This window comes from Anser anser (genome assembly GCF_964211835.1).
Source record: "Anser anser genome assembly, chromosome: 1".
NCBI lineage: Eukaryota > Metazoa > Chordata > Aves > Anseriformes > Anatidae > Anser > Anser anser.
Window position 1 is genome coordinate 72,540,244 of NC_139720.1, and position 22,865 is coordinate 72,563,108.

The 22,865-nt window shown below is 41.8% G+C and overlaps 1 protein-coding gene across 4 annotated transcripts in view; it reads left to right on the plus strand.

Annotated features, from left to right (window-relative positions):
• The window catches only part of CDPF1 (cysteine rich DPF motif domain containing 1), a 27,819-nt gene continuing 4,954 nt past the window's right edge, over positions 1–22,865 (plus strand). The window contains exons 1-5 of one of the 4 annotated variants that reach the window (XM_083800692.1): positions 1,123–1,621; positions 5,026–5,123; positions 11,929–12,052; positions 14,290–14,401; positions 20,007–20,796. In XM_083800692.1, the coding sequence (XP_083656818.1) occupies positions 5,060–5,123; positions 11,929–12,052; positions 14,290–14,401; positions 20,007–20,156 (450 nt within the window). In that variant the 5' untranslated portion in view covers positions 1,123–1,621; positions 5,026–5,059 and the 3' untranslated portion in view covers positions 20,157–20,796. Of the gene's footprint in view, positions 110–457; positions 1,622–5,025; positions 5,124–11,928; positions 12,053–14,289; positions 14,402–20,006; positions 20,797–22,865 lie in introns of those variants that run through there. The other 3 variants (XM_083800694.1, XM_083800695.1, XM_083800693.1) reach the window with 3 other exon arrangements.

Consider the following 22,865-nt stretch of genomic DNA (forward strand, 5'->3'; position numbering starts at 1 on the left):
ATCCCCTCAGGCTGCCGATTTCTCGCTGCAGCCCAGCCACCTGCTCAAGGAGTTCATTGAGCAGGGCACACGTGCACCGACAGCAGACCTCTCTTCCCTCAGGACCCAGGTATGTCTCCAGATTCGGGAGCTCCCTGCAGTCTCCAGTCTGGACTGCCACTTCCCCCCTCAGGGGATCCACCTGAGTGTCCCCATGAGCCCAGAGAGGCAGTATCTCCTCCGCTTGGGTTGCCGCCTACGGACCGGCCACTGCAACGGGTGCCCACCATGGTGAATTCTAGGTTCTAAGAGGCAGAGTTCCCTGAGGAGAGGAGGGGAAGAGAAAGGGAGGTGGGAAAGGGAGGAGAGAATCCTCCTCGCACTCCTCCCTGCCCCGCGCGAACTGCCTGCGCTAACTGCCTAGCCAGTCCTCTTAGCACGTCCTGTTGGCGGCGGCCCTGGGTCGGGGCGCTCCCTAGGCCTTGCTTTTATAGCGCCAGGGGGTGGGTGGGCTGCTGTCACCCCTGGCTCCGCCCTCAGCACGTCAGCGCCCGCGGCGGCACAAGCACAGCTCCTGCCTGCTCGGGGGGAGCGGTCCGGGGCTGCGGCTCTGGCCAAGGGGCTCTGTGCTGCGTTGTTGGGGGGACCGGGGGGGGTTAGGGGTTGGCTCCGTCCGTCTCCCTGCCAGGAGCCCTCGCTGCAGCCGATCCGCACGAGGTCCTCGTTGAAATGGCCAATATATATTCTTATATTCTAATTTAGCAAGTTTCCCAACTTGCCCGAAACTTAGATCTTGCCTAGAAACAGGGATATTACCTCTAACACAGAGCCATAGTAACCCTGGTAAAAAAAGTAATAAAAAAACCTGATTTCTTGTACTGCGTCAGTAGAGGACAGGCTTTGCTTACATTAAAGATACCTGGGATCTATGTAGGTGGTATAGAGCTGTGTATATATTATATAGACCTGTATATATATATACATATATATTTCCTGGCTGGTCAAGTAGCCTGAGAAGCGAATTTAACGAGATCCAGTGTTACATGTCAACCAGGAAAGCAGTTAGAGACCTGAGGTTGGCTTAAGCTCAGGCTGCTCCACAGAAGCCGTATTCCCTTGTACGCCGGCCTCTCCCCAGCATTCACACCAGGCACAGACGGGTGGCAACGATTTATTAGTTAGGCGAAGACGGTCTGGGCTCCCCCGGCGGGGCGGTGAGCGCTGCCAGGCACTGTGATCATCTTCGGTCGTGAAATTTTCGGCTGTGAGCGCCTCTTGCAGGGAGAATGGTACTTCCAGCTGGCTTGACGGGCATCATGTATACCTAGTTAGACATCATATAATAAATTACAGCTTATTATTAACCGCAATTAAATTGTCGTCTATGCATTGTTTCTGCTCAGAGGGTGAAGAGGCGCTGGCCCTTTAAGGAGGGGGCGGGATCTAGCCTGGCGGGGAGCCGGAAGCCGGAGGCGGAAGCGGCGGAGTGGTGCCCGTGTGCGCGCTGTTGCCGTGGCTGGCCGCAGCGGCGGGGCGAGGGGGCGCCTGGCGGGGCGGAGCCGTTGGATCAAGGGCGTGTGTCCGCCCTCCCCCTCCCGGCCGGGCCGGGCCCGGCCCATCCCGTCCGTCGGCCGAGACAGAGGTGGGACAGCGCGGCCTGGCCCCGGGGTTCATTTGTTGCATGAAGCCCGCGGCCTCTGTGCTGCAGCCCAACAGCCACGGAGCGCTTTGTGGTTTTGCGAGGAGCTTTGAGCTGAGGGTGGAGCTGTGGGGTGCAGCCCTGGAAAGGGCTGCGGAGAGGTTCCAGGGAGTTGTAGGCTGTCTGAAGGCAGTACGCAGTGCTGCTTTGGGGCGTGCACAGGAATGGGCGTTAAGGGCTTGGGGGAAAGCCTGTGTCCTGTGAAACTTTAGCGTTTCTGGTACAAGCTTGCTTGCACCTGACCTAGTTGGTTTTGGGATCACGACTTTGGACTGGGAGGGCTGTAGAACTACAGAAACAGGGAGGCCAGAGTGCCTCATTCAGAGTACAGGTGGCCCCTCAGGTACTCAACTCCCTTTTAAAAATGAGGAGGAAATGAGAAGTTTGCAATATGTACGAGAGGTGGTAGCACAGTTTCTGAATCTGCTCAGAGAACCCCAAGAGAATACTTCCATATCTCAAAGGTGCTAAGGGTCATCTATTAAGAAGAGAGATTAATCATGTCTCTAAGGTGCCTGGGCTGGAAGGAGAGTCTGTGAACACTGCAAAGTGACATCAAGATAAAGCCAGTTGTGTCTTTAGTCTGATGGACTGAATAATCTCTTAAACTGTCTTCCATCTGTAGGCATCTGTGAATCAAAAAATTGGATTTGTGTCTTAGTAGTTTGTTATACCAGTGTGACTCCTAGAAAACATACTGAGCATGACTCATGTAATCATTTAGGTTTTGAAAAGACCTCTAAGATTATCTAGTCCAACCTTTAATCTAGCATTGCCAAGCCCACCACTAAACCATGTCCCAAAGCGCTACATCTGTGCATTTTTTGAAGACCTCCAGGGATGGTGACTCAACTGCTTCCATGGCAGCCTGTTCTAATGCTTCACAACCCTTTCAGTGAAGAAATTTTTCCTAATATCCAACCTAAACCTCCCTTGGCGCAACTTGAGGCCATTTCCTCTTGTTTTATAACATTGTGCTTGGGAGAAGAGACCGATCCTCAGTACTCACATGTTTGTGCATTAGTTAAGATTTTTCCATTAGTACTTTTCCCTGCTCTGATTTTACCAATATAACACCTTGGAGGGACTGGTAGACGTATACAAATGCGAAGATACCATATGTTGATTAATTTTCCTTGACTGGTCTAGTTCGCAAGGTGTACTGATACAAATGCAATTTTGTGACCATAACTAATGCTACATGAAGGTGTTACGCTACTTTAGCTATGTCCTTATAATTAAAGTGATAAGAAATTAAAGATATGTAGACAGAACTTAAGTCCTTCATGCTCCAAGATGGAATGTCAAAGACATTGTTTTCCTCATGCATTAATTTCTGAGGTAAAGGGAGAAATTTGCCGGGCAAAGTAGCTGTTGTAACAGAAGGATTATTTTATATCTCATCTCAAATACAGTAAGGATGTACATCTCTACAAATAAGGCAGAGTTGCATCATCAAGAACACTGGAGAATCCCCTGAAACTTCTACTCTGCACAGATAGAGCAACCTGGGGTTGCTTGGAGGTGTTCTGACTGAAGAAGGTTTATTATTTGATGTCAATAGTAGGAAAAGATTTCAGTTATCAGCCCGACTCAGAATGGAGACTTGCTCCGCAGACTTGTTGAGGCACTAAACAGAAATAGTCTGTACATTACCTTTATGCTGGCCTTTTTGCTAAAGGAGAGTGTTTGCTGGCACAAAAATCAATGAACCAAAAAAGCTGAAATAAATGAACCAAAAAAGGCTGAAACTTTTTTTTTTTTTTAACCCCCTCAACCAGTATAAATCGTGAGTGGGGCAATGATTGTTCTGTAATGTTCCTTTCCTCGATACCTGTTGAAAAGAACCCTTTTTACCTGCTCTTTCTGTTTTTTCCTTTTTATTGGCCAGCTGACCCGTGAAACATGCTGCCTCCAATAAGGTCATCTTCTAACTACCTAATAATTCCCTGCTAAGCCTTCTTTCCCCTCCTGTTAATTTTGTCATAATTTTTCCATTGCTCGGTTGTTACTAATTAAACACAGGTTTATGCATATGTGCAAAAAGGAAATGTGCATTTAAATCTGTAACATAAACTTCACAGCATGCTTAAGTGCTATCTGTAGCTGTATCTGATACTTTTACAAACTCTTGACGTAAACGTATGGCCTATAAAATTTCTATCAAGACCCCATCAACTTTGCTACTTAACTAGCTCTACTCTGCAGTTCAAACTCTTCTCCTGGACCTCAGTGAGGTCTTAGCGCCATTTACACTTGCTGAACAAAGAGATCTGAAGGCAAAGAAAAGCTACTTAAATATTTATGGCTTATTGAGGTTGCTGCCAATTGTCATTGGATTTTTGATCCTCTAGGGCAGCAAGACACAACTACCCTGATTTTGCACATCTGTTCTCCTCGCATATGACCCAGTAGGAGCAGACCATCCTGTTGTGGTGAATTCTAAGATCTGTGCACCTTCATCCACCGTGAGATTTGTCAGTGTGAAAAACCTGCCTCCTTCCTGTCTCACCTGTGATGAACAGAGCAGGAAATTTGTCCAAAAGAACTTCTGGAGGGGAAGAGCATAAGCGCACATGCTTGGCTGACAGGCTGTGCAAAATACAGAACACACACACACACACAAAAAAACCAGACTGTCTGTCTATGGTAAAAGATGTCTCCCACTGTCTGATAACAAATATCATTTCTGTGTGTCTACAGAAAATCATGGAAGTGAGCCTTGATATTTATTTAGTGAGAGTATCAGGTATTGAAAGAAGCAAGTTCAGCCTTAGCTTCTGTACATGTTTTTAGGCAAAGTAATCCAAGTAATGGTTGGAAGCAAAGTCTTTCAGAGAAGAGCGAAGGGACTAACTGGAAGACATGGTAAAAATTCATGGTGGTAGTGCCTGGCTGATTTCATGTTATTTCATATCGCTACATGTCAGGAAAAGATTTTACTACATGCATAAGTGAGGAAGGCTTGAAGCTGCCAGCTCATTTCTGAAGCTCTGATTTGCACTGTAATTGGAAAAAAAAGGAAGTTTTAGAGCTCCCACCAAGTACCCTGGAAAAGAAAACTTTCTAAGGGTTAAGTGGGAGTGGGCTTCATAGAGGACATCTCTCACTTTGTTGTTTTTTCTAATGCTTGCTGTTCACAACAGCTGGGACAACAAAACTTGAGGAATGCACCTTTCAGGGGAAGAGGATGTGTCTACAAGAAGGTGGGGGGGGGGCTACGTGCTTGAGAGTGTTATGCATATAGTGGGGTCAGGACTTCATTCTGTATTCTCAAACTTTCTTGAAGCAGGCAGTATGTACCCCGTACCACCCCACCCCAACAGTTCTGTGTTTTCTTTTTAAAGGTTTTGCTTTTCTCCATCACGAAGTCCTCACCTCATGGTCAGTCCTAGCAAACAGAGAGCATCAGCTACATTTTACTGGAAAGAATTCTCTTCCCTTGGTATGTTAATATGAACATTTTCCTGGTCACAGGAAAGCTGGCGCTGGCTGTCACAGTAAGGACACTGCAGCATGCAACCCCATGTAGTAGGGGATATTTCCTTACAGTACCAACTTGGCTTTCTGCAGAGAGATAAATCACTGAAGCTATATTTAATTCTTTCGGGATTATGTCAAGTTGCAGTGTCTTATTTCCCAATACAGTTCCCTTCTCCTGCATTTCCACCAAATCTTAGTGCTCCTATTTTAGGCTATGTAGGAAAGTGTTGCACTAAGTTTAGATTATGCTTAACCACGCTGATACTTTCACTGGTACATGTGTGGCCCAACGTAACTTCGCTTAAAGGACAACTTAAAGGGAAGCATCATCACATATATTAGTAGAGCCTTACTACCTTCTTCTTCTTCCCCACTATGGATATTAATCTAACAAAGCTATAATAGGGAGCAGCAGTTTGGAGGGAGGACAAAATCAGTTCAGGACTGGGTAGCCTATGGCTGTAGCATGCTTAGTTATTCTGGTTACACCAGAAGGGAGATTTAATGAAATCAGACCTCAGGTCTGTTTTCCCTCTTTTGGCAAGGAATAGCTGTGATCCAGAAGTGGTGTTATATTAATTGTGTTCACTTCATTGTTTGGGTGTCCTATGTTACCTCGTCTCCACTAAGTCCCTGTAACTGCTGTGAGAAGAGAAACAAATTTCCTTGTCCTTCCTTTAATTAATTCTAGGCCATTTTATGTATAGAATGGTTAGCATGGATGATAATGATGTGTGATAAGATTTGCACTCTGCTTAGGAAAGCCAGTTAGGAGAGCAGAAGAAAGAGTAGTGAGGGGAATTGAGCAAAAGAACAGAAAAGACCATAGATAATTTCAGGGCCCAAGGAGGGGAAGGAAAGGAAGAACTAATGACCCTGCGGTTCTCCCTCTTCAAGGTTCTGCCACACAACAGAGGTCCACCACTCACTGTGCTTCTGCAGACAGACATGGAGAGATGGCTTCTACCATGCGTGCTTGGGCAACTTGCCTTTGTTTTATTCTAATTCACTCTCACTGCACAATCCACTTAGTGGGGCTTTTACATCTGAGTCACTCGTAACAGCTGGTTTGCTGAAAAAGGAATCCCCAGCAGCTACTAGCAGCACTACAGCCAAGCAGCAGGGCTGTACAGTTCCGATGTGTCCACTAGAGGACAGTGGTATATACCCAATAATTGGTGCCCTGTTCCAGCATTCCTGCGTGAAGCTGTTAAATTCTCACCTAATTTGAAATTCTTTATTAAATGCTGTCTAATTCAGAGCTGGCTGGCTGCTATGTTCCCGTAAGGAGTAGTTGGGCTAGTTGTGTTGTGTTTCTTTTTTTTTGTTTAAGTGATGGTTTCTCAGCTTTGTTAAATCATGCATTTTATCGATAGGTGCCTTTTTGAGATTAATCTTATGTTCCTAAAACCTTTTTACATTAGGAATATTTTTGATTTGCTTGTCTATATTATTCCTTTCTTTCCTCTGACACACTTCCCTGTTCAAGCACTTCTCTCCAAGTGTTCAGAAAACATGCTTTCGTATCTCTGGCCACCTCCAGGGCGAGCCCTATAATGTAGCCCCTGGCAGGGCTGTTTATCCTGCTGCCCCAGGGAGCCCAGGCTAGCTGTCATTAAACAGCAGGGCTTGGGGCCTGCTAGAGGGAAGCCTGTGTCCTGCTGTGACATCAGTTCCTTCAGAGCAGAGGGAGCACAGCAGTACCAACACCAACCTCCTGGCCTGAAGGGAGAAGTTGCTGCAACAAGTCAAGGCTTAATTCAGTCAAGTGATCTTTGGGAGAGGTAATAAGAGTAGAAGTTCCAAATGGCCATGCTTGGTGAAATTGCATTCCTGGGCTAATTCCTTACCCTGAGCCCAAGGTAAGTCAACTCAGGAAGAGCAGGGAGGCAGCCAACAGGTGACCTAAACATGCCTTCAGGGCAATAACATGAAAGAACTAGAGGGAGAGAGCTGTTCACGCGGGGATTAACTAGCAGTAAGAAGGTTCTGCTGCTTCATCTGTTAGCTGGGCAATTGGGCAATAGATGATCTTTCTGAAGGAGGTGAGTGTATTCTTGGTGCTGAAGTGTATTTAAATTTGTATCATGCCAAATGCTTCAGAATAACTTGGCATCGACCAGGCTATGAATTCAGTGGCTCCTAGCCTTCCAGCAGAGAGCACTCCTTCCCACTGAGGGTCAAGCTGTGAATATTTTAATAGGTCACCATCATCAACACTGGATATGGCAGGAAAATCTTGGCAGGAAGAAATGGGTTTAATTGGAGAGGATTAAAGGTGTGTCAGTGTTGGTTTTATTTGACATCCCTTCCGACCAAAGTCTGTGTTTGTAAGCAGTTTGTTTCTTGCATAATTACTCTAGTTTATTGGTGATTCAGAAATACACAAGTCTCCTGTGGAGTATTAAGGGAGGCTTTAACCTTTGCATTGTAAAGACTTGTGCTAATGAGGTTTCAAGCAAAGAAAATCAGATTACTTATCTGTGCTGCTACTTTGCCACTGACCCTGACAATTTGGTGGTGATTTATTACTTCTGGCATGCCTTCCAGGCCTGTTAGCAGAATGCTCCAAGCAGAACTGCCCTGAAGTTTTTAGGAGTCCCTAGAGAACCGGACTGGGAGCCGTTTCCTTCATCCATAGGATATCATATATCAGTCACAGCATGGAGAAACACTGTTACAGCACTGCTGTCTAACCTGCACCTTTCTTTTACTGTAACTATTTCCTCAGTATGGCATCTGTGTGCTTTACCTTTTGCCATGACACGTGGGCCAACCTCATGCGTCCTGCAGCATTCTGGGCTTGACTTGGCAAGTTTCTGCTGAGCATGCTAGTTCAGTGTTTGCTTCGTAATCAAGTGTGTGTGGGTAGCTGTTGTTCTTTTCAGAAGAGCTGTGCATGTGCTTCAAGTAAGTATGTGTTTAAGTACCATGTGGCTTACAGCCAAAATGTTAAACCCTTGGCAGAATTTGGTTCTAAACAAGCTGTTCTTGAAGATTTTTTCGGTACATCCCAAACAGCCAGACATGTGACACGTTACTGGGACAACATGCTTCTTCAAAAATTCCCAAAGAAAACAGAAACATTCGGTGCCATTACTAGTGATGATTCGAGTCACTTGAGGTCACAAATTTACCTGTCATGATTATAATAGGATAAGTGTCCTTGACTTTTACCTCCTCAAGAGATCCTTCATCCTGTAATCAGTATATACTTGTTGTCTGTCAGTGTCTGTCTATCTTGACTGTGGTTTTATCCCAGAATTGCTTTTGTGCATTTGTTGTCTGACATAAAAATACGGTTCTTTAATTGCAGATGAGCTTTTTGGAAGTACCAGAAGTTTTTTGTGAGTAGGATTTTTCTGCTTGCTGGTTTAGACTGAAGCTGTGAAGCACATGCATAAACTAAAAGTTTATTACATGTCATTAAAATTCTTTCTTCAGAAGGAGAATGGCTTTACTTTGTTATATAGCAAACTTTTCTTCCAAGTGGGAACATTCACCCTGAAATCTTTGTGTGTTAATTTCACACCTTGAGTTAGTGACCTTAACTTTCCTAAGTGTTGCTGTGTAGACAAGCTCTCAGGACAAATGCCGTTCCCAATGAAATAAAACTTGGTACAGCTGTTACTAGTGACTTACAAGCTTGAAGTAAAATGGAAAGCATCATAAATTCATCTGTGCCTTGCAGGCAGGATCATATGCTTTTCAATTGGCATAGCCAAAAATCTGTTTGTACATAGATATCATTCCTTCCCAGTGGTAGTCACTGAACAGATTCTCTTCTACATTCCAGTGGTCTATAAGAGAGCAGGTGTTTCTATATCCAACACACTTCAGCTCTGAAGCCAGGGCTGTTCTTTTGACTTGGAATAAGGACACATTCATTCCAAAGTCTGTGATACCAACTGCCATAAATATCCTTTTTTGTTTTTGTTTTTCTTAGCGTTTTGCTTTATTTTAACAAAACGATCACTGTGATGGTGTTCTCTATTTAATTCAAATAACTTTCCATATTCTACCTCTATAGGGTTAATTATTTCCTCTTTAAAAAAAGAAAGTCCAAAAATTGCATAGTGTGCTAGACTGAATTTCATTTAGACAGGTCAATGTCTTGGTATTGCTACTGACTGCCAACAAAAAAGGTAACTTTAGGTATATTTGTGGGGCTTATGTTTTAAACCTAAAATGTAAGGGTCAAAAAGCAGGCTTCTTATTTGAATTTGTATAGTTTGAAGAATCCCAGTTTTAATATACAGGGAGAAATATGTTATTATGTACACACTTTATATCTAACTGAAAAATTGGAAAGCACTTAGTTAAATTTTCTCCACATCCCTATGAGGTAGGTAAAATACATAATATCCAAGGTTTACATCACTTTGCAAAAAATGTAGTTGCCTTAGGTATTCAAGAGTTGTGTTTATTTATGAATGTAGTACCCAGCCCCGTTTGTGTTACATTTGAAGAACTCCCTGTATCACAGAAATGCCAGGAATGGCAGTGGAAAGGCTGGTGGTAAAGGAATGACAAGGTAAGGGAGATTATTCACGAAGTTAAGTTTCAGGATTTAACTGGGTAGGACTTTATGAACTAAGTGTCTGTTATGAAGCCTCTGTAACCTCTGAGGATCTTGGGGCTCCCTGTTCTTCTGGAATATTACATGACAAGTAGTCACAGCTCTACTTCACCTTGCCCCCAATTCACCTTAGCAGCATATGTCTCTAAGGATTCAGTTTCACCACATAGGGTGAGCAGAAATAGCAGCTTACTGTCATTGAAAGGGGGAAATACAGGTCCCTTATCTCAGCCCTCCCCTTCTGGCTGCGTAGTTGTGCTTCTTATCTTCTACTACTGCTAGCAGTTGTTGGATTCCTCTGCAAGCCAATTTATCCCACAGCAGGAAAAAAAAAAAAAAGGCATTGAGGAAAAAAAAAAGGTAGCTCTCCTATTTTTGACTACATTAGTAACTGATGTGTTACAGTAAGTGAAACCATAGACTGAAGTATTTGATGCCAGGTATCAGCTGCCCACTCTATATGTTTCAGGGTATTTCAAGTCCTGTCCTGTAGAGTGAATGCCCATTAGTTGGGTGTTCAGGTCAGGGTGTATTAGGTGTGCTTTTGGAGCACATATTTCATGTGAGCTCTGTCTGAAACTGTCCGGTTTGTGTGCTTTAAGACTGTTCTGTGATGCAGACCAAGTGGGGACAGTCAGGCAATTAGTTCCCAAAGAACACCCCTGACCTAAGCTGAAACATAAATAGAGACACATCCTTAGTGAACTGAATCAGCTCTGCAGGGGAAGGGTATGTATGGAAAGCTAAGAAGAGGGGGAATGACCTTCTGTCCTTAGGCAGCAGGGAGCTGGATGTCAGCTCAGCTGTGAGCATGGACAGTGTAACTGCTCAGATACTGTCCAAATCTGACTTCCTAGCATCTACCTTTTGAACAGCTTGATGCCGGCGCTGGTTCACTTAAAAAAAGATGAGAGGCTTATAGCTGAAAGCTGCATGCTGTGCAAGGCATGAGGGCATTAGCTAAAACTTGACTTTTCTTACTAGCTGCAGGGTGAAAGTGTCCATTCAAGATAATGGTGCAGGTGAGCAAAGATACCTGATTTGCAAGCAAGTGAACACGTTTCATTCATGGATAGGTGCAAGTTTTGGGCACGGACGTGGTTAGCTGTGTTTGATCTGATCATGCATACACAAAAAAGTCAGTCCTAAAAGAATACGTGCCACACCACACTTTTTGAAAACTGCACAGTGTGACTCTTAGATAGTGGAATTAGTGAAGGCTAAGCTCCCAAATGGAAATCCATGGCCAAGATTTTAAACAAGTAGTATCATAAACACCAAAGCTGATGAAGGACAGCTTCTGATATTTTCTGCCTTGTATTGATAAATACACCTTTGTAGTGGGTGACCGAAATCTTTCAGTCATCTCATTTCAACCTCTCATTTATAGAAATATACGGGTATTTTCAATGAAGGTAAAGCAGAGTCTCCTTCTTCTGCCTATTTTCATAAAAGGTATAGGACCCAAACATTTTTGAGAGTACCTTCTCCACTGTCCTGTGTGGTTTGAATGGGCCAGTATTCTACCTAGATACAGGGTGATTACACAGAGAATCAGTAGGGTTGGAAAAGACCTCCAAGATCATCTGGTTCAATCACCACCCTACCACCAATGTCACTCACTAAACCATGTCCCTAAGCACCAGGTCCAACCTTTCCTTGAACACCCCCAGGGACAGTGACTCCACCACCTCCCTGGGCAACCCGTCCCAGTGCCTGACTACTCTTTCTGAGAAGAAATGTCTCCAAATTTTCAACCTAAACCTCCCCTGGCACAACTTGAGGCCATTCCCTCTAGTCCTATCACTAGTTACCTGTGAGAAGAGGCTGACCCCCAGTTCCCCACACCTTCCTTTCAGGTAGTTGTAGACAGCAATGAGGTCTCCCCTGAGCCTCCTCTTCTCCAGACTGAACAACCCCACTTCCCTCAGCCGCTCCTCACAGGACTTGTGTTCCAGGCCTTTCACCAGATTGAAGTTCTAAGTGAATAGGTGCACTTTTATATTTAGACTCCTACTCTGTAATTTCTAAGCCTATCTGAAGAATTTAGAAATTTAACTGGGACATAGGAAACCAACTTGGTTTGCGAGAAAAGATGTATTAACGAGGGTTTAAAATAGTCAATTTTCTGTTTAGTTGCAGGCATGTACTGCATTTTGGAGTTGTAAGATTTTTGCTTTTCTCATAGGTGACTTAAAGATGGATTCTCCCAAAGAACCTCAGCCTACAGGAGAGTTCAAATGTCAGCTATGTGGCTTAACAGTTCCATACACGTACTATGGGCAGAAACCACCAAACACACGCTCTATCGAGTAAGTACAGTCTTTCACATTACAGACTTCATTTATGCTATGGGCATCAGAAGCCTTGTGCTGCGGAATGATGTGCAATGTGTGAACCCAGTAATATGCCATACTGACCCTGAATAGGAGGTTTAGTACTTAGTGACCTCTTTTTTTCCAAAGGAAAAAAACAAAATAAAATTTACAGCATTGACAGCAAGGACAAATACCAACTTTATGATCCTGCTTCAGTGTCATGCAAAGATTTGTATTTAATGTATTTCCTAACCCTGCTGGCCACCCTACAATTTACCTGTGCCATAATTTACTTACTAGAATAATGTTGACTGTGTCAGCACAGCATTTCTGGAAATCGCCCTTTCCTTGTGGCCATGTCATCTGGGCAAAACATAAACACTGTATGAATTAAATATGTATGGTAAATACAGTTTTTAAGAGCTGTTTGGCATGTGGAGTTTTGAACAGCAATGCTTTCTTGCATGAATTAGACAATTCTTTGTCAGATTGTATGACATTAAAGAGTGGCAATTTAGTACATACCTACGTTTTAGGAGATTCAAGCCTTTTTCATCTCTGCTAAGTAGGGATAGGTTGACCAGAAAAAATGCAGTTACTATTTTGTCTGCAGACATCAAACTCTCCACAGAACAAAACAGCTTTAAATATGCGAGCAGCTCTGTTGAGGCCATCCCAGTCAACAAACCCATCAGGAAAACATGGTCAGGAACTCAATGGAACTGGAAGTCAGGCATGTACTCAGTGTTTCACCCCACTAAGACTGCTCGCTTTCTTACAAAATGGAAACAGCTGTTGGTCACCACCTAGTTGGGCTGAGATCAGATGTGTTATCCTGAAGCAAATGTATTTTTATCATTCCAAATTCCATAGTGCTACTGTTTTTCCCCTCTTCCACTCAGAAGAGCAATGGACCCCCTTTGATCAGGTCCTTTCATAGTGTGAATCAAAGCTGAACATGAACCTTAACTTTAGGTTATCCAAGCTCAGTTTTAGCATCTCGGCTTTATTTGAATTGCTGGGATTCAAAAAGCAAAAGAATAATGCTGAAGCATAACATTTTTGTATGTACATAGAAGAAATAGCTTTGCATTCTATCTTTATTGACTTATTTTCTGGTCCACTCATGAGGCCTAATTGCAGTGCTGCAGGAAACGTATGCCAAACCTGAAGACTTGTAAAATGGCCTGGACTCTGCACTGATGATAACTAGATTAAGACTAAATCTTGCAAGGGGAGCTTTGTAAAGATAATCCAGTCTTTGTACACTAGAAGACTTGTTGAGAAAGTGATCTGCCATGTAAAGATCCCTGATCCTTCCTAACAGTGGAAGGCTTAAGCCCTGCCACTTTTTCTTTGAATGGAGGGAAAAGGAGAAAGGAATGCACTTACAGATGCACGTGTACATACATGTGTGTGTGTATGTAGGCAATTAAAAGGTAGTATGAGTTAACAGAATACCTTTTAAATATGTATTGTACTCCACATTACTACAGAATCCAAGCTTGATGCAAGAATAAGCCAGCCTTGCAGGGTGCCCTGTGCAGACACCCACCCAACAGACTTCTGCAGTGTTTTGCCTGGAGCTCCCAGGAAGAATAATGCCTTAGTCTTTCCCAAGCAGGTTGCCAAATTATTAATAAATGCGTTCCCTTGTTACCCTGAAGCAAACAGTACAGTCTCTGACATAAAGTAAGAATATTTCAGATCATTGTAATGTTCTGTGCTAGTAGGTCCTGCTAGCAAGAGGTGGGAACCATAGCTTTACAGCGCCAACATAATTAAGAGCAGTAAAAGCTCTTTTTATTTTATACTCAGATGCAGACAGCTTCAGAAGAGAAATCCTACTTAAAGTTGTGCAATTGAGATGATAACTTGACATGGTACTGAATCCTTTGAAGGAGTGCCTGTCATAAAAATGGACCATAAGGAATACATGAAGGTGAAACATTGAAAAAAGCAAACCAACAACAAAACTAATAAGGCAATGTTAAGATTATCATCCTAATTCTGGAAGATATAAATTGATGTATTATAGGACTGAAGGCAGTCACAGTGCTGATTGTGAAGTGGAAGGGAGTTGCATAGCTGCTACATTGCCTTGTGCAACACCAGGCTGTGCAAATCAAGAAGAGAGGGCTACCACCTTTTCAGCCTCCCCAGCTGCCTCCTTTCAACTCTTCCCATACTGCGAGATCTACCTTTAAAAACATGACATTCTTCTCTTATAGGCTTTTGGAAGACTGCTATGTCATGAAGGATCCTTTCACACCTGACAAGGAAAAAATCCTCATCCTTGGGTCTCTGTGCAGTTTGTGTGGCCGATCAGTGTGCGTTGGTACAGTAAGTAGCAATCAAAACAAGTTTCTTCAATCACTTTTTGTTCCAGCACTGGTGATCTATCAGAGAAAGAGCAAGCAACAAAAACCCAGAGAGACTATTTTTAAGGCAGGCTAATTGTATGTTCTTGTTGATTCCCCCAGATAAAGCTCTTTATATAAAATAGAAATGATCAGCAAATTTAAGTGCGCCATTTACAGAAGAGCACAGTCTAGCTTCACAAAAACAGTTCATGCTCTTTCTACTTTATTAGCACATGAAAAGGAAGGGGAGTTCACATATTTCTTCAAGACCTTTAGGTTCCTTCTTAGAGTATATTGTACTATACCAATGGTAGATTTTTCTTCCTTAAAGGGGTTATAAACACCCGTGGATTATTAGGTTTGCATCCACAACACAGGGTTGCCATCCAATTTGCAAAAGCGTGGATGTAGAAAGTGAGCAGGGAGGATAGTTGTGCAATGCTAGGATAGCTCTCTGAAGAAGAATGAATTTGAATAGCAGCCGGTAGGCAACCTTAAGCTATGGAATCTGAGTGCAGTCCAGAAAGGTGGTGTAAAATTACAGTTGTCTTAATAACTTCTCTTCAACGCCAAACTGATCCCTTTGTTTGCTGTGAGTTCAAAGCAAAAATGAAGACAAGTTATTACACAGTTATCAGTGTCTGGAGGCTGTTCTGTGCTTCTTTGAGGCAGCAGAATGAATTGGGAAAACTCAAGGTTCCACTCTTTTCCCTCATCAAGCCAGTTCTGTGGCTGAAAGAGACTTAGGACTCGTGCAATAGTCAGATGCATGGGTGATTCAACCCATGAGGACATGTCATCGGGTTGTTTACTTGTACAACAGCATGTGTTTGTTCAACCAGACACCACTGTGTCAGCACAGATAACAGCCAGATCCTGGCCTTCTCTACCAAAGTGGTTGTTCTTAACCTGGAGCAATGTGCTTAAATCACATGTGCCTTGGTGTCAGCTAATGTGTCATCTTTAGCAGTTTTCAAATACAACCTTTTCAGCCCATTCTCTGGCTGCAGTTGCTAGGGGCCAGCTTTAGTGACATGATACTTGATGAAAGTAGCTGGCAGCATGAGTTTAAAACAAACAAAACAACAACAAAAAAAACAGATGTGCACTTTGTAAAGGTGTGGAATTTTTTTTTTTATGGTTTCTGGTGGCCAGTTATAATTGGATGAAGGTAGGATGAAGAACACCTCTGACTAGATCAGAGCAAGAGGTGAGATGGTACGGACAACTGAGACAGTTCATATGCCAATGCCTGCCAGTTTCTGTGTTTGGGCTAGTGGAAATTCTCTTGAGCAAGAAACAAAAGGTCAAATTACACTAACAAAATTTAGAGGGTTAGACAGACACAGCTGAAGAAAATTGGCAGTCTTGAACAAGTTTAGGTGTTAACCTAACTTGCAGGGAGGTAGTACTAAGGATAGATTTGGTCTGCTGCACTAAGGAGAGCGTGCAATAGCACCTTTCTCCTGATCAGGTTTGTTTCCCTTTTCTGAAGTCACTTCTGTCATTTAAATGAATGAAAATCACCAAAAGGTCAGATTAGAGTTTGCAACTGAGACTTGATTTTCTTTCTGGAACTATCTGAGGATTCCTGTGGGAATCAGATGAAGCCCCAGTGCTTTCTGGTTTTCGATAGCTGGGTCAAGTTTCCAGAGCCAACAAGCTTAGGGCAGTTGTGTGCGTGTGCACTGTGTGGAGGCAAAGCTGATATGTGAGCAAGATCTTCCTAGTGACAATGTCCCTGTCTTGGCTGGTAGCTGCCTCTCTCCCACATGCAGCCAGAGGAGGAGCAAACATACAGGCAAGTACAGCTGGCCAGATAGTTTGGGCTTGTGAGGTTGATTCCTGTCATAACAAGTCAGGTTCATCCCTCCTTTTTAGCGGCATGGAATTAGTATCTCAGGCACATTTGGGGCAAACTTGAGCTCATTTCGCTATTTGCATTCCCAAATTAAGGGTGTTGACTTTATGAAGGATTTAACAGATATTTTTAAGTCTGACAATTAAATCTGTCAGAAGTTCTGAGTTTCAGCCTCAGTATCTTCCCACACAGTGTGCCTTTTCTGAATGAAGGTGGGCCTTTTTCTTTTAAAAGATTTATTAAAACTTTCAGTTAATCTAGGGCATGACTGTATGGAGGACATTAGCAGTGAGCCAGTAAAAGTCTCTTTTAATATTTTTGGCATTCTTGCCTATTTCGGTTATTGTAGAAATATGTCGGTCATTTATTTGTTGTACCTGAGTCTTCAAGATTCCCCTGATGGTATCAGTCAAGGCAAAACCTTGATTGTAAATTATTGAAAATAAATTCCTTACCAAACTGGCCAGGCCAGATAGTGATTCATGCATACAACTATGGTTTCAAAATCTATTTAGCAGTGCTGCTTAGGTAACATTGAAAGAGATCTGCATAAATGATAATTAATGCTTTAAACACCCACACCAAAGTAGGTAAACACATACTATTCCTCTTTCATGTAGGGAAGATTAGAGTGCAGGGAAGTAAAAACTTTCCAAGGCAGTAGAAAGAGCCAAAGTCAGAATAATATCTCTGTGGGCTGTTTTTGGCTCCTTTTTGTGCTCGACCCAAGTACATCAACTCAGCCTTACGCTGAGTGTTTCCGTAATGTTTTAACATAGGAATTGAAGTTAACGAAAATCGTTCTTTCTTGGGCCTCTGTTGCAAAGAAGCTGGACCAGTATGATGGAAAGCTTTCAGTGACAGATTGCTGTGATTTTTATGTTAATTCAAAATATTAGTAGGCTAACATGTGGTAAAAGTAAGACTTTTCTGACCATAGATTTGGCAAAGGGCTGGGATTAAATTTGCTAGCTTTTATATCAAAGGAGGCTGATCAGATTTTAGGCTTTTCTTGAGACACCCTGTGCTATCTGAAGGGTCTTCCCTTACCGTTTCCATGTCAAAGTAACTCAAGACTTAGCAACTGTTCTGCATAATGGTCATAAGCTCACTTCAAGTATTCTCTGAAGTTTCACCAAGTTCACTTACTTCAATCAGCTTGCAGCACCCATCACCCTGCTGAACCAATCATTAGCGTAATGTATTGGTAAGTGCGTTTGGTCCAAGTGGAATAATTCTAATGATTATCTGTAATGTCTTAAAACATGCCAAAAATATAAAAAGGAGGATAATAAAAATACTGGTAAAAGTCCTTAGAAAGGTCAAGTGCCCTTTTCCTGTTTCGGAAAAGGGGAGAGGAAATGTACAGCCTGACCATATTAGTCATTTAAAACAGCTTTTTCTTTTTCTTGCAAAACTTACTTAACAGAGGTTTTAAACACCTAAAAGAAGTGGCTTTTAGAGAAGAAATACAGAAAGGGAGCAAATTTCATCCCTTATTGCTCACCACAGCAGAAGCTGAGTAAACACTGATCCTGGACATGGTTGTAGGTATTAAATGATAAATGTAACACTACAGCTACTTTCCACTCAACTTTCAGTCATGTAAGGTCAGTCCTAGACAAGGTTAGGCACAACCTTTCCTTTACGTTAGAGTTTCCTTTACAAGTGTGGTTAAGATAATACCCCTATATATATATATATATAACTTTGAGATACGATCCTTGGGAAAGCAGGAATAAACTCTGGCAGTCAGCTTTGGCAGCTCAGTTTTGCCTGCACTGGACTATTAGGTTTGTAATGAAAATGCTCCCTCTTGCCTTGGTTGCAGAAGGGGTAAAACACATTAAAGAATTGAAGAGCTATCCAACTAAGGGCAGAGTCCTATCAGGATAATGATCAAAGAAGGGCTTGAGTATACACAGTAAGTGTAATTAATCAGGCTTTAAAACAACAGGTAGGCTGAATTAGCCCATTACTGAGAGAGGGGGGGAGGATTAAAGGGGTGTGGACCCAGCATCCAGATGTGTATGGTTCATAGTGATAGTTTTGCATGAGTCCCATAGGTGGAAATCAACATAAGTTGGCAATTCATTTCACCTAAAAGACTGCAAGATGAGTGCCTGTATGTCTGTGAGTGGCTGAGTCTTAACATATCAGTTTCCCATCTGCAGAGAGGGGGGAAAAGCCTCTCCTCTCCTTTGCCATTGCTGAGCAGTAGCCTGTGGTGCAGAGTCTATCACTATGGAGCCATGAACTTAACTTGGGGGCAGGGGGAGCCGAATGCCATATTGTAACACAAACAACAATAGTAGGACTAAGTTGAAGTCTAATCTTCCCTTTTTAATCAGCAGCTTAAAGTATTAAGGATATCAAGAGACAAAAAACAATAGGCTGTGGAGGCTGGGCGACTGAAATCCGGCCTCAGACCATTCAGAGCGCTTTTTTGGAGACTGAGGTCTCACACTGCTGTGAATATGAAAGAGCCTGGCAGCCAGTGCAGAAAAGGACAGTAGGTGAAGAGAAGTTGTTCCTCAGGACTGAAAGTCACACAGAGACAGTGTGATTGTGATTTTGTTATAATCACGTGTTGCCTGCCGCTGAAGTGCAGGTAGAGGCATGGGAAACAAAAGCGAGACCAGAAATGCGGAAAGATCCAAGCCAAGCCCCCAGAGAAAGACCAGCCACAAATGACCATGGCAAGAGGAAAACTTGGCTATTTAGGTAAAACCCATGGAATCCATTACTCCCAAAAAGATGTCCTGATCCATCTGATGTCTTTATGCATAAAACCCCACGAATAAGTCCATCAGCATCACCAGCCCAAGCTTACCCGTTAAATCTTATTTGGAATTTAGTGATGGGCACAACAGGACCATGTGCAGGGCAAAGAAATAACACTGTAATAAACTTCTCCTCCAGTTGTCCAAACTCTGCACTGCAAATAGATCAAAATATTCCAGCAATTTTGCTTGTTCCTGTTGCATAACTGTAGCATCTGGTTAGAGCTAACTGCATGAAAAATAAATTTGGGGTCTGTAACACTTGCTAACCAAATTGAATGTTAACTATGCCAGATCACAGTGTCACAGTGTTTGCCCTTAGGCCATTTTGTGGAAATTGGTGAGGAAGAACTTTCTGAGACTTTAAGTCTCAAATGCCAGTGCAGGAAGTCAAAAGATCCTCCCAGTAAGGAGAAATCTCAAAAAGCTAAATGAAGATTTAGCTTTAGAAGAATCTCTTACTCCCAGAAAGATGTTATGATCTATCTGAACTGATGTCTTTATTCTTGTGTAACTCTCCAGGGATAATCCATCAGCAACAGCAGCTCCTGCTAACCCATTAAATCCTGTTCAGAATTTAGTGATCACTCCAGGAGAATCATGGATGGTGGCTGAAGGAAAAGCCAGTTGTAAGGAAATGAGTAACTGTTTTCTATAGTAGTAAGCTGATGAAGGTCACTTCTTTAAAATGAACAACGTGATAGTTCATTTGGTTAGCAATTGTTACAGTCCAGTTTTTTATTTATCACACAGTTAGCTCTAACCAGATGTTAGAATTACTGAAAAGGAAGGAGCAAAATTGCTTTGTTCTTTAACCTGGAAGAATAATTTAATTCAGAAGAAGAATTCTAAATACAAACGTGGTTTAATGAGATTGGAATTTAAGCAGTTCCATTTTGTGTACCACTAACAATACTTATTATTATTTTTTTTTTAAACAGGAATGTAGTCTGTTCTATTCCAAAAGGTTCTGTCTCCCCTGCGTGAATGAAAACCTACAGTCTTTTCCTTTGGAAATACAAGAAGATATGGATAAAAGAAAGCCCCAGCAAAAATCCTTCCCTGGTAAAAATATGGATACAAGAACATAAATACTGAAGGACAAGAGAGAGAGACAGTTCTTTGGCTTAGCTTTCTGCTCTCTCCTTTTTAAGACTATCATGTTGCTCCTTTTAAAGAAGTGACCTTTATCAGCTCACCACTACAGAAAACAGTGACATATTTCCTTGCAGCTGGCTTGGCTTCAAGCATCATCATGCAGCAGTTGCAGCACCAGCAGTAACGCCTTAAGGTGTTGAAAAGTTAGAAAGAAAGGCAGACAAGCCTGTTGTCACATGTCAAATGCATGTAGTAAAAAACTAAACAGTGTTAAAGTATAGGAACTATGTCCAAATTTCTCATTTGTTATTTTACTGTTTTTGTATTGTTCTTGACACTCCTACAGTGTTATGAAAAAATCAGGGAGATTTATCCATTTGGTATATATAATTTGGTATATGTCCAAGAAAGTTAATATATACCAAGTGTTAACCTGACAGTACTAGCTTGGTAAGATTACAGTAGGAAATGAATTCAAAGCTTTATTTTCAAGTCTAAAATAAAACTGTTGGGAGAAAATGTCATAGATACCTACAGAAATACCTGGATTCAAGATCCTAATCTCAGTAATATCACAGCATTAAGACTTCTGAAGGTAAGAGCATTTATAATGTAATAAAAAAATTTTAAATGTGATGCAAGTCTGCAGTCACTTTCTACTCAATCTTCCAGCCCATGTCTGCACAGCAATAGGAGATGTTAAGGACCCTTACTACGTCTAGCTTAATCTGGAAATAGAAAGGTTCAGCTCCTAAGCTCAATTCTTTCCTAAACTGGGCAATTGAACAGCTACAGTAGAGATCTGAGGAACAGTTTCAGTCAAAAAAAGAAAAGAAAAAAGCATAAAAAAATTGTTAGGGAAAAAGCAATTTGTTCAGTTTAAATATTAGTTTCATGATTATCTGTGTTGACATTGACAATTACAAGGAAAATTTAAATTTAAAACTGTGTATCTGTTAAAAAGCAATCAACGTAATGAGATATTTTAAAGTTCTTTAAGACTTTCTAATGTCTTAAAATCCTTCATTCTGTTTTTACTGAGCCCAGGATATTGGTTTCCCCTGTTGGAGACTGGAATTTCTTGCAGTTAGTAAGAGTAGCAACGATGGACCTATTAGTACATTTTTCAAGCTCTGGTTGCTTTAAGACATAAAAAACATGTGCATCATTAATTGCCTAAAAACGTTACATGTTAGAACTTAATATTTCAGAGTCCTTTCTGTATTATTCTTTCAAAGAAAGTGATATAAAACTTATTTAAAATGAATAGTATTAAACTTCAGTTTCATGTTAGACAACCCTCCCCCCACTTTAAAAGTTGTAGTGTATCCTCTTTGTACAAATAACAGAGGCATACCCTATGCTCAAATCAGAATTCTGAAGAGTGAGGTGCTATAAATGGAATCATATTGCCTTTCCATCTTAAAATTGTAGGTATAAGCTGACAAAAAACAACATACTTATGTGAAATCATATCATGTGTTTATACCGGCAAATGGCTTTCTCAAACATCATCTAAGTGTTTATTTCCTTTATTTCACAATGTTTGCAACAGGTTGTATTTTAACTCTCAGCCTGAAAGTAGGTTTTAAAAGCTTGGCTAGAGCAGTTCACACCTCAGTAAGAATTGAGCCTTTGGGTAGTATGGTGTGCAGGCATGCTACGGGCCTGGAAGGTGTACCCACTGTGTGCTGGGAAGGTTCTCTCTAGTCTCTGAGCTGTTTTCCCTCCCATTCAAACTTCTCTGTGCCTTTTAAGGAAAGCGCAGTTAACTCATTTATTCATAAATATTATCTTTGCAATCACAATCTAAGAATCATTTAAATCCCTCAGAAATCACTCTACCTTTAAGTACTTAAGTTCAGCTGGAGGGGGGAGTAGAATCCATATTAAAAGGGGGAAGAATCTGAAACGACACAATCTTTGATTTGGCCCTGTACACCTAGTTTGTTTAAGTACAGTACAACAGAAAATGCTACGTTAAGGACACCTCTGCTTCACAGTTACCCAGTTACACACACCTTTTAGTTGAAGAAAAACTTACTTCCAAGCAAATACCACAAAATGGTGCAGTAGCCCAGATTTGTCAGATACGTTGTCATCTGTGGTCCATGCATTAGGGTAAGAAGGCTGACCTACGTATAATTCGGTAAAGGGTTATTATCTGTGCCCAACTATTAAAACTTGTGTATTCTGCATTCTAATATTCCCAACTGAACACGGGCATTATGGTCTCTCTATCATAATGTTTTAGTATGTATGTGATTTTACAGACCAAATGCCATCATGTCTAAACTTACCAGCTATGAGGCCCTCTTTTCAAGATATGCAGAGCCTTTACAACTTGGTTTTATCAGGTTCCCGAGTACTTTCTGCTGCTGAAAACCAGACCCTCAATGCTCCAACACACAGCTGATAGAAGAAAAAAAAAAGTGATTCTTCACCCTCCACTGTAATTTTTCTTACCAATTCAGTAAATCCCCCAATTCTTGAAGGAAACAATGCATATATATTACATACATGTTCTAACTTAAAGGATTGTCTAACAGTTAATTTGCAAACATCAACACTTTAAAGACAGAATGATATTTGAAACAGCTTTAAAGACGCTTGCAATACCTACATCTTATTTTATAGCACATGTATATAGGATTTTTTTTTAAATACTTGATGCTAACCCCCCAAAATTTGGCACCCTGCCT